At 46.4% G+C, this 13,955-nt stretch overlaps 2 protein-coding genes across 3 annotated transcripts in view; both read left to right on the top strand.

Annotated features, from left to right (window-relative positions):
* Window positions 1-13,955, top strand: part of TANGO6 (transport and golgi organization 6 homolog) — a 189,551-nt gene that overhangs the window by 173,622 nt on the left and 1,974 nt on the right. Inside the window, exons 18-20 of the mRNA XM_032324977.1 lie at window positions 8,271-8,472; window positions 9,019-9,132; window positions 12,186-13,655. Coding sequence (XP_032180868.1) covers window positions 8,271-8,447 — 177 coding nt within the window. The 3' untranslated portion in view covers window positions 8,448-8,472; window positions 9,019-9,132; window positions 12,186-13,655. The remainder of the gene's footprint in view (window positions 1-8,270; window positions 8,473-9,018; window positions 9,133-12,185; window positions 13,656-13,955) is intronic.
* The window catches only part of HAS3 (hyaluronan synthase 3), a 28,115-nt gene continuing 23,205 nt past the window's right edge, over window positions 9,046-13,955 (top strand). The window contains exon 1 of one of the 2 annotated variants that reach the window (XM_032324980.1): window positions 9,046-9,132. In XM_032324980.1, the coding sequence (XP_032180871.1) occupies window positions 9,126-9,132 (7 nt within the window). In that variant the 5' untranslated portion in view covers window positions 9,046-9,125. The remainder of the gene's footprint in view (window positions 9,133-13,955) is intronic. The other variant, XM_032324984.1, reaches the window with a different exon arrangement.

The raw sequence follows: 13,955 nt of genomic DNA on the forward strand, positions 1-13,955 counted from the left end.
GCCCACGATCTTAGAGAGGTTGCTCACATCCTAGACCTCGGAGCCTGGCTCCTGTCTGCTTGCTTCCCAGAGTTCTTTCCGGTGCCCCCAGCTCTAGGGAATAGCACGCTCAGTGTTCCCAGACGTCCGGGACCACCGCTGGCCCTGACTTCTGCACTGAGACTGCGTTAAATCTCTTTACCTCGTCTTACACCTTTTTCTTCTAATTCCTTTCCATTTATTCATCTTCCTGACACCTTTCCATGGGACTCTACTCTCTTTCATTTTCAGAGGCGTACCTTTCCCCTCGTCTTCTTGGCCCCGTGGTGGTAACCCCAATTATTTCAGTGTTGGAATAATAATACCAACAATACTTTGAATTATACATCCCTTGGCTTATCATAGCAGAGTACACCCTCACACGCGTTACCTCTTTTGATCCCACAGTCAGCTTGTAAGGTAGGCAGTGTGCTTTCTGCTTCCCACTTTGACAAAGGGACAGTAATAACCCCTTCGAGAGGCAGAATAGCGTAGTGGCTCCTAAAGAACATTTAGGAGGCTGCCTGGGTCTGAATCCGGGCTCTGCCCTTGACTACCTGTGCGACTGGGGCATCTGGAGATGATGATGGCACCTCTCTCGTTGTGGTGTTGTGAGGAGTGAGTGAGCGCCTAGAGAATATGCCTAGAACCATACCTGGTACGTAACAGCTTTTATGTAAGATTTAGCTATCGTTATTACACATTCATTCATTTACTTGTCCAAAATTTACTACACAGCAGAGCTGCTCCACGCCGGGCTCTGTCCTCGGCCTCACTGAGAGAAGAGTAACAATGACACAGAGATTACAGTACTTATGGGGAGACCGACAACCCCCCACTTATTTAGCACTCACCACATGCCAGTCTCTGTGCTTGGATCTTTATAGACATTAACTCTCATTCTTTACAACATCCTTAAAAGGCGGCAGTGTTACTCCATTTTACAGTTGAGATCACTGAGGTTCTGAGAGCTGAGGTCGTTTGCTCCAGATTCCCCCGCTAGTGATTGCGAGCACCATCATTCGCCTCACCCAGTTCGCCTGCCTCCAGGCCATTAGGTTCAGCTCTGCTCGTCTGTCTCCCTGCTCTGGAGGTGAGCTCCTCAAGGACGGGCCAAGGTCCTTGCTACCCAGAGTGTCCAGCAAAGCCTCCTGCACACGCTTTGGGAAAAGGTGGCTGAGTTGTGCTCTGTTGATGATCCTTGGCTCTCTGTACTTGAGTCCCATCTGTCCACTCTCACGTCCCTTAGCCACCAAGTCAGTCACTGGTCTTAACACTGAGGGACAGTGGTCAAAATGAGGACCCTTAGTAGTTGGCCTGTGACTTCCTGACAGATTCCTACTACACCAGATCTTTTATTCTAGCATGTTATAAACAGAACTAGTCGGATTCTGGGGTGTCCAACTCTTCTGGGCACCAGTCTAGAGAATCTTTTTGCCAGGCCGTTTCCCACCACTAACTCCAGTCTCCGCCCCCCCATTCTCCTGTCTGCCCCTCCCTTTTATCTCAGTGTCTAACTTCCCTGTTTCTGTCCTCGTGCCCAATATTTATTAGCCACAAAGGAGCCACGAGAGGTGAGTGATGGGATTGGGCGGAATTGAGCTTTCTTTCCTTCTGATCTTTTCTTTTTTTTGCCTCACATGTTGGGTCTGTGGGAAGATGAAGCTCTCAGTACAGTTATTGTATGCTAGCGTTTAACTGTTGTATCCTTTTGTATTTAGCGACCCATTTTTCCCTTCAATATTAAGAAATTATAGATGGAAAATCCTCTGCTAGATAGCATCTTTGCAGAGCTTGTATTTCTGTAAATGTCTTACTTGGGACCATTTGTGTTGTGTCTTATCGATCCCACGTGATAACAGAAGACTAGCAGTTTCATCCACCTAAGTTCTCTTTGTAAAAGTGGTTCTGCAGCACACACACACACACACACACACACACACACACACACACAAACACCCTCTCCTATCCTCCCCCTTCCTCTCCAGGCATCAGTTCTTTTCCAGAGACTTTTCATACTAAGCATCTCAGTACTTGCTTAAGATATCCTGGCCTAAGAACTTCTCGGATGGTGGAAATGTTTCTTTGTACCATCAGCTACAAAAAGCTAAGCCAGATCTCCTCTGGATGAAATGCACCCACCCCCACTCACACCTGTACCCCCTCTGCGTTTCCTGGGAGTCCTTGGGCCTCGATGTGGAGGGTGGGGGGTGGGGGGGAGGATGAAGAGCAGGTGTGTTGAATTCTTAATGAAAGGTTTCCTCCATGGGATTGCCTATATCCTGCCCACCACAGTGGCTCCTGTGAGTAGCTTTACCTTTGAACTCTCCTTGTATTCAACCCCTGATCCGTGGGATTTGGTGACAATCCCCGGCTGGCAGGAAGCTTTGATCCTTGGGGAGTCCAGAGGAAGTCCTTGTGATGTGTGGGATCCCCAGTGTTACAAGGATTGGGAAGAAGCCTTTCCAGGATGGGTTGCTAAAATAGACCCATTAATTAAGAAGGAGCCTTTGCCTAACAGTTACCCAAAAAAGGAGATCCGGTAACTGATAACAAGGAGCTCAGCACTCCTCAAGTATGAAGTGGTGTTTGCACAAGCATTATTGTTATTTTAAGGACACGGCAGTGCCAAGGGGAAAATTCCTGCCCACACTAGGAAGGAGCCGTGTACCTTAGCAGAATAGAATGCCTCAGAACCTCCCTCTTTAACAAGTTAAAGCTAACCTTATTTTGAATGTTAGGAGGCTCTGGCAAAAATTCTCAAAGATATTTCTGAGTAGGAGATAGATTCCTCTAGAAGAAGAAGAAAAAAGATGACCTTGTAATAAACAGTGGGAACTCTAGAATTTCTCTGTAAGAGACACTTTGGACTGAACGCCATTGGACCGGATGTCAGGAGACTTGTCTTTTAGCCCCATAATAAGCAAGCCAGGTTTGCTTCGAATTTGCATTCATTTGAGGTGGCTTAAGGTTGCAGGGACTTGCTAGAGTTTCCCCAAACCGCTCCATGGTGCCAGCCACCCTTTGGCTACAAATAAAAGACTGAAATCCCTTTCACAGGGTGGGGAACGGTCTCCCTCCGCCCACCTCCACAGGCAGAAATCACTTCCTTTGCTTCCACGGAAGTGTGGAGCTTATCGTTAGAGAGATCATAGTGTCCGGGGTGTGTGTGTGTGTGTGTGTGTCTCTCTCTCTCTCTCCTCTCTCTCCCTCCCTCTCCCTGCTAGGCCGTAGCTGCCAGAGGGTAGGGTTCGTGCATTATTCATCCTTTTATCACCAGCACACTGCCTGGGCACGAAGTAGGCCCTTAATAATGATTATTGGATGAGTGAGTAATCATGAGGCAGTAGCTCTAGGAGTCATCGTCTTTCGGGAATCATCTCTTCTATTCACACTGCCAGCCTCGAGGAAAGAGAGGTTACCAAAGGGCAGTGAGGATAGCATCCCCCTCCTCCCCCCACAAGTTTTTTCCTTCCTTTCACCATTTGTCTCTCCCTCAACTTGTCATTTTTGTATTACTTGCTGTTAATGTTCTAAGTAGAGAATTTTTTTTTAAGCTTTTATTTAATAGACAGAGAAAGAGAGAACACAAGCAGGGAGAGCAGCAGATGGTGGAAATGCTCCCCACTGAGCAGGGAGCCCAATGCAGGACTCAGTCCCAGGACCCTGAGATCATGACCTGAGCTGAAAGCAGATACTTGACCAACTGAGCCACCCAGGTGCCCGAAGTAGAGAAAATTTTAGATGTGAAATTATTAGCACAAATTATATACTTCATCTTTATATTGTGCAGTGCCAGTTTTAAATACAAATATAAGATCACTGAACTTGGGGTGCCTGGGTGGCTCAGTGGGTTGAAGCCTCTGCCTTCAGCTCAGGTCATGATCCCAGGGTCCTGGTCCTGGGATCGAGCCCCACATCAGGCTGTCTGCTCAGCAGGGAGCCTGCTTCCTCCTCTCTCTCTGCCTGCCTCTCTGCCTATTTGTGATCTCTCTCTCCCTCTCTGTCAAATAAATAAATAAATCTTTAAGGTGGGGGGAAAAAAAGATGTTCTTAGAATTTTTAGTTTTCATTGAGTGAGAAACTGGCCGGGAGTAGCATGAGTTCCTGTCATTTCTGCTCACCATCTCCAGTCCACTTCCTGTTCCTAAAATGTGACACGTTTCCTATAACCTTTCTTTATACTCTCTCTGTGCTGTTAGGACACTTACTGTATTTTGTTCTGTAATCTTTATTTCTGTGTATGACTTACCTTCCCTACCAGACAGTAAGCCTTTAAGGTCAGGCTATTTATCTCTTCTACTTATCAAATGGTGTTCTGGAAAACCTTTGCCTAGGGGTGTCTGGGTGGCTCAGTTGTTACGCGTCCGTCTTTTGGCTCAGGTCATGATCTCACGGTCCTGGGACGGAGCCCTGCATCCGGCTCCATGGCCAGCGGAAAGCCAGCCTCTCCCTCTCCCACTCCTCCTGCTTGTGTTCCCTCTCTCTGGGTGTCTCTCTCTGTCAAATAAATAAAGAAAATCTTTAAAAACAAGACAAAACAAAAACCTTTGCCTAGTAGTTAATTCAGTTAAGTAAAAAGCTTTATTTATTTTTTAGTAGGTAAATATATTCATAAAATACAATATTAAAAAGGGACAAGGGTATATAATTCCCCCCATTTCACTCTCCAGTTACCTTCCCTGGAGGCAGCCAGTTTTGTTTATTTGTTTGTTTTAAGATTTTATTTATTTATTTGACAGGGAGACAGTATAAGCAGGCTGAGGCCGAGGGAGATGCAGACTCCACTGAGCAAAGAGCCTGATGTTGGGCTCAGTCCTTGGACCCTGGGATCACGACCTGAACTGAAGGCAGACACTTAACCTGAGCCACCCAGGCGCCCCAAGCAGCTAGTTTCGTAATATATATTTTTCTTCAGAGACAGTCCATGTTGATAGTACATGGGCTATTATATATATATTTTTTTACATGGATTTCACGAAAGTGAAAAAAAATCATTGAATGTCTACATTTTCCTATTTCTTTTTTTCTGGTCTTCCTCCTTTTTGGAAATTATACATTGGCATAGACTTCAGGGTATGGCCATTGCTTGAAGTTCCAAAGTACAGAGAGGAGTCCCTGGCTGGCTCAGTCAGTAGAAGAGCATGTGAGTCTTGCTCTCAGGGTCATCAGTTCAAGCCCCACGTCGGGCATGGAACCTACTTTAAAAAAATAAAATAAAATAAATGAAACAATCCTAAAATAACTAAATAAAACAAAGTGGTGAGAGGAAAAGTTTTAGAGACCTTTTGGACCAATTATTGTCAGAGATGCTTGCATAAAGTGACATAAATCCAACTTGGTTCATGTTAGGTGGCGTTGTTAATAAATAGAAGCAATACAGCATAGCATAGTAGTTAAGATTATAGATCCTCTTCCAAGCAAAATACAAAATCCAGAAACCATAAAGGAAAAACTAATTAATTTAACTACATCAAAAATGCAGATTTGGGGGTGCCTGCGTGGCTCAGTGAGTTAAGCCTCTGCCTTCAGCTCAGGTCATGATCTCAGGGTCCTGGGATCAAGCCTGCTTTCCCCTCTCTCTCTGCCTGCCTCTCTGCCTACCTATGATCTCTCTCCCTCTGTCGAATAAATAAATAAAATCTTTAAAAAAAAAAGTAGGGGCCCCAGGGTGGCTCAGTGGCTTAAAGCTTCTGCCTTCGGCTCAGGTCATGATCTCAGGGTCCTGGAATTGAGCCCCACATCAGGCTCTCTGCTCAGTGGGGAACCTGCTTCCCTCCCTCTCTCTGCCTGCCTGCCTCTGCCTACTTGTGATTTCTGTCTGTCAAATAAATAAATGAAATCTAAAAAAATAAAAAAACTAAAAATGAAATTAAATTAAAATGTAGATTTCTCCACTGGAAAAAAATTTCACAAAGAAAAAATGCCAACTATGACAAATAATATTTTCAACTTAAATAATAGACCTTTTTTTATATACAAAGAGCTCTTACAAATCAGTAAGGTAAAGTTCAGTTACACATACCAGAATAAAATAGAGTTTATTATATGTAAATTTAAAACAGCATGATGCTATTTTTCATTTAGCGGATAAGCAAAGATAAACAATTAACAGTACACAGCACTGATGCGAATTTAGTGTGACGTGGAAATGTAAATTATTGCAACTCTCTGGCTACCTTTTTCACAATTTTATGTGTGGATCACCTTCTGACCCAAAGATTCCATTTCTAGATATTGGTCCTATAGATACACTTGTTCATGTCTGCAAAGACTTAGGTAACAGAGTGTTTATTGCAGCAATATTTGTAATATCAAAAATAAAAAAATGAGTTTCATTGGCAGAAAAATAAATTGTGTGACATTCGTCCTATGCAGCCATTTTTTCAAGATTTATTTATTTATTTATTTGACACAGAGAGAGAGAGATCACAAGTAGGCAGAGAGGCAGGCGGTGGGGCGGGGTTGGGGAGCAGACCCCCCACTGAACAGAGAGCCCGATATGGGGCTCGATCCCAGGACCCTGAGATCACGACCCGAGCCAAAGGCAGAGGCTTAACCCACTGAGCCACCCAGGCGCCTCTGCAGCCATTTTTTTTTTTAAAGTATTTCTCTATGTGCCAGTTATACAAAAGATCTTCAAAATAGAATAAGTCAGCTGGGATGATGGCATATAATAGCATAAAATACAGTTCTGTGGTTTTAAAGGGGGGAAAGGCACATACATACATATGCTTAAAAATATCTAGAACATTTCTCAGTTATGTGAACTCACATGATACCCTGTGAGAAAGGAAACTAAGAGCCTGGAGTAGAAGAGAGACTTTGTTTTTGGGAGGTTTTTTGTTTGGTTGGGTTTTTTTAGATTTTATGTATTTGTTTGTTTGTTTGACAATGACACAGGGAGAGAGGGAACACAAGCAGGAGAGTGTGAGAGGGAGAAGCAGGATTGAGCCACCCAGGCGCCTGAGAATTTTTTTTTTGAGTAGGCTCACTCCCAATGTAGAGTCCAACACAGGGCTGGAACAGGAGGCCCTGAGATGGAGATCTGAGCTGAGATCAAGAATCAGACTCTACACCAACCGATCCACCCAGGCACCCCTCCCCGAGACTTATTTTTTAACATGTACTTTTTTGTACTGTATTACCTTTTCAGTAAAAATAAACAAACAACACAGAGTCTGGATGTTTAAAATCTGGCTCCCCCATTTTTTTAGCTGAGTAATTTGTGGATGTTATGTAAACCTCTAATCTTCTATATTTTCATCTGTAAAATGGGGCTAATGTCTTTATATGACTCGCATAAAAGTTGGATAATATATGAAAAATACCTCCTACAGTACCTGATCCAAAAGTAGGAGCTTTTGAGACAAAGAGCCCTAGACCAGAAGTAATTTCACAGGGAGCTGAAGACAAGTCACACGACACCCATGACCTGGTGGCTTCAGTCTCTAGTTTGGCTAGCTGATCCCTAAGGCCCCTACCTCTGAGTTCACCTGTTTGTTTGAAAGCTGTTTCCTGTTAAAAGTTGTAACTCCAAAGCCAGGAGGATTTGGGAGGAAATTAGGAGCTCCTGGGAGTAGGTGCTTTGGCACCCTCCCAGTTCCATACCAGAGCCCAAGATGAGAGCACTGGATGGGAAAGATGGGTGTGGCTCTATGGCTCTATCTACACAGCCCTCCCTTGTTTCCTGTTGCAACGTTGCAACTCAAAAAAAAAAAAAAAAAAAAAAAAAAAAAATTTAAAAAAATTACAGTGACTTAAGGAAGGGCATGGAAATGGCCCTGAGATGGAAAATTTTAAAACGGTGACAATGAAAGTCATGCTTATTGAAGAGATAACCTTCTGGGTCTCATAAGATAGATGTCCACAGATGGGTGTCTGCAGAGAGCTTTGTGGGAGCCTGAGAGGAAGATGCTGGTAATTTTGCTCTAGGGGTAACCCTATCTGGGCACCAAGACCTGTCTGTGATCCTGATTTTGGGAGGGAACGAACGGGCCTGGAATCTCTACTTTGGCTGGGGATCAAAGGGAGTAGCAGCCCCCAAGACGTATGTAGTGAGGTGTCAGGGGTCATGAGAAGCCCAAAAGGAAGCCTGTCTCAGTACAGCTACCCCTCCTTCCATGGAGGAGGCCATGTATAATCTTCAGGAAGCCTGTGAGTTTCCTCTCAGAACTTCTCAGGCAGAAGTTAGGGTCGTTCTGAGAAATTCTGGCACAGTAGTCAGTCATGACCCTGTTTCTTTCATACAGGTGCTGAGGGATGTCCTCAAGGATCTCTACCACCTGCTGAAACACGTGGTGCGCTTGGAGCCTGATGATGTGGCCAAGATCCATGCCCAGTTGGCCCTTGAAGAGCTGGATGAGATAATGAGAAATTTCCTCTTCCCACCACAGAAGCTGGAGAAAAAGATTGTGGTCCTGCCGTAGACCTAGCTCAAAGGTCGTCAAGGAGGTAGAGGACCAAGCAGCCAGAGCAGTGCCCAGACGGTCCAGCAGGTGGCCCCACTGCCTCTTTGGTGCAGGCAATATGGCTGACCCTGGATGGCTTTATGTCTCTGGTCACTCCTTCTTTAGGCAGACCTTCCTAAAGCAGCCATTTAGCTATTCTGCAACTGGCCTGAGGCATGTGTCCTTAGAAGACAAAAGATTACAAATCTCATTTATTTATCTGCACGTTTTTCAGTGTCCTGTGGCATTTAGAGAAGGAAGTCTACTTGATGGAAGTGTATCTTTAACATGACTGGTAGAAGTTGACTAATTGGCCATTCTTGTCACTTGAACTGAAGAGGTTGATCACCCTCCTGAGTGGCACATGTGTCACATATCTTGTTATTCTTCTGTGGTGAGATTGTTCTTCCTTGCAATAATGAAGAGCAGCCAGAGCTCGTCATCCTTGGCTGCTCAAGAGGCAGATCAGACACAAATGCATTTGGAGGCAGGGAGGGGAAGGAAACTGTTATCGAAACATGCAAAATGGAATAAAAATTTTTTTGGCTAGAGAGAACAGGTCTGAATCTGGTCTTCCGCTATTGAGATGGAAAGCTAATGCACTGAGGAGGATTTGAACTCCAGAAAAGAGCATCAAGCTGGTTGAATCTTCCAGAGATGAAGGGTAAGCCCTTTGTTTGTCCCCCTGAGCTATTTTCTTCACTCCCTCTGCTACTGTTTTCACTCAGTTGCCCTGATTATAGGACAAAAGAGCCACAAACATCTCAGATGAGAGAGTTTATATTTTGCATTTGGTCCTCTGCTTCTTGAGGGAGGAACACTTAGACAATGGGTTGATTAAATGAGTACCGGAAAGTGGATAGCGTATTGGTGACGTGATGCCATGTTTATTGAAATCATGTCAGATGTAGCACGGTGTGGACTCCTCTTTACTTACTTATATATTGTGGCCACTGAATTTGATTGTAGCTAAAAGAGGAGACAAAGTGGTACCTTGGTGGCTCAGTCGGTTAAGTGCGTGACTTCGACTCAGGTCATGATCTCAGAGTCCTGGGACCGAGTCCCACATTGGGCTCCCTGCTCAGTAAGGAGTCTGCTTATCCCTCTGCCCCTCTCCCTGCTTGCATTCTCCCCCCGCCCCCCTGCCCAAATAAATAAATTTTTTTAAAAAGAGAGAGAGAGAAGACAAAAAGGAGAAACAGGCTGACTGCTTCAGACAAGCCCTCCCTGATGTCAGCACCTTGACAAGGTTAACCTGGAGCTTCTTGACCAGTCCTCAGCTTTGCAGAGCTAGGTACACAATTTTTTCTCCACTCCCTGGGGTAACCAGGCCAAGGGCAACCAAAACACAACTTCCCATATCTCACAGGTGACTGAAGGAGCTGTGTACGAGCATGCCCATATGCCAGTTAACAACAGGCTCTTTCTGTCTGGCCAGATTACAGAGGAGGTTCTTAGCTTAGAACCTTTGTGGTAGGCATTCCTTTAAATTAAGTGGTCTTCGGGGGCACCTGGCTGGTTTGGTCGGAAGAGCATGCGATTCTTGATCTCAGGGTGGTGAGTTCAAGGCCCCTGGTGGGTATGGGGCTTACTTAAAATAAATATACTTCAAATAAATAAGTAAAGTGGCCTTCTTACAGATACAGATCATAAGCTAGTTTAGTAAACAAAGAATTAGAACAAAGGTGATTACATGTTTTTGAGAAATAGTATCATTCAGCTAGGGGAGCTGGATTTGTTTCCATTCTCCAAATCAGGATGTAGAAAATCAGGATTGGGGTTTTTAGATCAGAGAAAAATCTCCACTGAACCAGCTGGATATACCCTGAAAATTCTTGTTTCTTGGCGTGCCTTTCACTAGACTCCACACAATGTACTTTAGATCATTAGATTGGATACCTTAGGTGATTAGATTAACTTGGTTTGCATTAAGTGCATTCCAGTTCTGAAGATAGATCCTAACTGATCACCTTGATTAGACTGAGAAACTCTGTAGTCTCACAACCTGTTCTCCTAGGGAGTGCCTCGGGAAGCATGCTAGTCGCTGTATCGCCATTTATAAATTGCCTCTTAATTTGAGTTATTTGGCAAATGGCTAAAAGCATCTGTTCTTTATTGATTTTCATGGATTCCATTTCAAAGAATAACCTTTTCTGACCTTGTTACCAAACTCAGGGGAAAGACACCATAATGTAACCCTCCTAAACATGACCAAAATATTAAAAAGTTTCCAAATTTATATTTACAAATTTAGTGCATGTGTGCGTGCGTGTGTGTGCGTGTGTGTGTGTGTGTGTGTAGTATTTATATGTATAAATTACCATCCTTGGGAAGGAGCATGAGAATTAAGAACTTCAGGATAGGGACACCTGGCTGGTTCAGGCAGAGAAGCATGTGACTCTTGATCATGAGTTCGAGCCTCATGTTGGCTAGAGATTACTAAAAAAATAAGCAAACTTAAAAAAAAAAAAAAAAAAAAGAACTTAGGACTAATAAAAACATAAAACTAAAAAAAGGAAAGAAAGAAGGAAAGAGGCACAGAAATCTATGGCCCGTGGAGGAGCAGCAATGATGCGGCCCTCCCCAGGGCCCATGAGGTGTGTCTGGTTCTCTGGAACACGTAACAGCAGTGTCCCCCAGCTTGCTCCCGTCTCTCCCCCCCTTCAAGGCCACCCACCTTCTCTCTGCTGCCCTTGCAGTCCTACTGAACTTGCCTCGGCCTCTCCCCTTTGGTCCCTTCCACTGCCCAGCCGTCCGCCATACAGACTCCCTCGGGTCATCCGTGTGGTCTTTTACTTGCCCCGTCCTGCCCTATCTCCCTCCTTTCCCTTCCCAGCTTCTTACTCCTGTTTCCAGGCCTGCTGTCCGTAGCCCCTTGGCCTACAGAGGATGGCTCCAAAGCAAGAGACAAGGCTGCAGCCAAGCCCCACGTCTACTTCCTGAGCTTCGATTGCTTGTTCAGGTGCCTTCCTGGAGAGTCTTCTGGAGGGTCTCCCTCTCTGCCGTGTGATTCCTCCTGTTTGGCAAGTGCCCTTCTACAAGCCCTCAGTTCCTTAATCAGAAATCTCCTGACCGTCACTTGGCTCCGTACCATCTCTCTGCGCTTGCTAATACTCCTCTCCCTCTTCACTTCGCTCCTTCCTCCCTTCACCTTCCTAGTGGCTCTGCTCACCCATCTACGTAGAAGGGCCAAGGTGCCAGGGACTGGAGGATAGCAGAGCAAATCACAGCCACGGTGAGACCCATTTACTGAGCACCTACTGTGTGCCACATGCCGTGCCAGGCACTGAGAACACTGCAGCGGGCAAAGCAGACTGAACTTGCCTCGGCGGAAGCTCCTGTTGTACAGGAGACAGATAATAAAGAAGATAAACAATACAGGAGACAGAATGTCAAGTGAGGGTAAATGCTGTGGAGGAAAATTAAGTCAGGAAGGTGGGTGCAGATTGTACGTTTCGATCAGTTACTTATTGTATTTTGTTTTTTAAAAGATTTTATTTATTTATTTGATAGAGATTACAAGTAGGCAGAGAGGCAGGGGTGGGGTGGGGAGAGCAGGCTCCCTGCCGAGCAGAGAGCCCGATGCAGGGCTTTATCCCAGGACCCTAGGATCATGACCTGAGCCAAAGGCAGAGGCTTAACCCACTGAGCCACCCAGGCACCTCTCGATCAGTTGTTTAGAGAGGGCCTCACTGGGAAGTTGGTATTTGCGTAAAGATCCGAAGGAGGCGAGGGAGTGACCAGGCAGATGTTCTGGCGGAAGAACATTGCGGACAAAGCAAAGGACAAGTGCACAGGCTTGGAGCTGAAAGTATGTCCGGCAGGTTTGAGGACGGGCCGGAGGCCAGGCTGGCTCCAGGGCAGTGAGCTTGAGGGAAGGGGAATTGGTGGGGCTGGGTACGGGGCACTGGACCCGTGGAGCCTGGCAGACCGCTCTCAGCAAGGAGGCGGGGGCAGCCCCTTCAGCTTCTTTTCGTCAAGTGCTTAAGGCCACATGGCTGAATGCTGTAATATGGGAAATGCCTCTAGCCCCAAGGGTTTTTTTCCTCCATCACAACGAAGTGGCAAGCGTCATCTCTTCACCACCCCCCTTCTCTGGAAAGCCGATCTACCCCCTCCCCACACCCTTGGTCTGGGAGAGCCTCACCTGCCTGCTGCCTGGGTTGCTCAGCAGAGGCGGGGGCACGGCTGAGGCATCTGAAAGCGGTTCCGTTAGGAGGAACGAGTTGGGGGATGATTCATCTGACCTGTACAAAACCCAACTGGCTTCTGTAGTCTTTTTGCAGAGAATTGCAGCATCTCAGCCGGAATGTCGGTGGTAAGGGCGAGGGGGGAGAGGAGAGCCGAGTTCCAGGCAGGCTGTGGAGCGGTAGCGGTAGCCGCCGGTGCCTGACGGCGGGCGCCTGGGCTGCTGTGTCCTCCAGCAAGTCCCGCAGACGTTCTGCAGTCACGTGCCGCTGGCTGACTGCAGTGCGCGCCACCCCAGCTGGGAACGGAGGTGCTGCTGGGGGCTGGGAAGCTGTCTTCCTGGGCGCTGGCTGGGGCACTCCTCCCTGCTGGCGGGGCTCAGGGCTGCATGCTGGCAGGTGAGGAGGGGACCCAGACCCTCACCACCCGCCCTGGAGGGGGCCGTGCCGGCTGCTGCAGAGGGTCGTCCGCTGTTGTCCTTCTCTACGTAGGGTTCTTCCTCTGGACTCTGGAGCTCTGTGCGGCCAGGAGGGCTCAGGGACTGTCCTCCCTCCTGCGACCCTGTGCAGGCCCCGTGGGACACAGCATAGGAAGAGCAGTTGCTCTGTGTTCCTTGTCATTTGGAAAGCCGTTTTGCATCCAAAACCTCCCCTGCTTCTCACAACAGCCTCTTGGAACAGGGAGGCCAGCTACTGTTACTCCCCTGTGGTGGGATTTGGCCCCTGGTCTCCTGGGTCTTAGCCAGACTCTCAAACGTTTGTTAAATACTAGAGAGCCTCCTCCCCAACCTCCAGATGAGTATAGATGCAGTTTGGGAAGAAAACTCACGGTTCATATATCCAGGTGAGCCCGAGCATGTGTGTCCCATGAAGATAGAGTCTGATGTCCACCGACACATGCTGAGGGGTGCCAACCAAGACCCTGTGCTTGCCCTGGGCCGCCTCTGAGGATGCCCGCCAGCAACTGAGACCTCAAGTACGGATACCTGGCTGTGTCCGGGTATGTGAGTGTGTTTTCCGATCACATATGTTATTATCAACTCTAATAAATGTAATGTTGATCATCATCATATATATATATGATGTTATAATGTTGATGTAATACATCAACTCTAACAAATGTAATACATGTAACAAAAAAAAAAAAGAAAAGAAAAGAAAAATGCGCCCAATTTCACCTCCACTCCAACCCCAGGATCACCGCTGGCGGTGTCGTCAGTGTCCCTTCAGATCTTTCTTGCCTCTCATGCTTCTCCAAAATGAATACAGGCCTGCATTACTGCTTTCAAAAGCCAAAATA

The sequence above is a fragment of the Mustela erminea genome, chromosome 19 (assembly GCF_009829155.1).
Source record: "Mustela erminea isolate mMusErm1 chromosome 19, mMusErm1.Pri, whole genome shotgun sequence".
In the NCBI taxonomy this organism is placed as follows: Eukaryota; Metazoa; Chordata; class Mammalia; order Carnivora; family Mustelidae; genus Mustela; species Mustela erminea.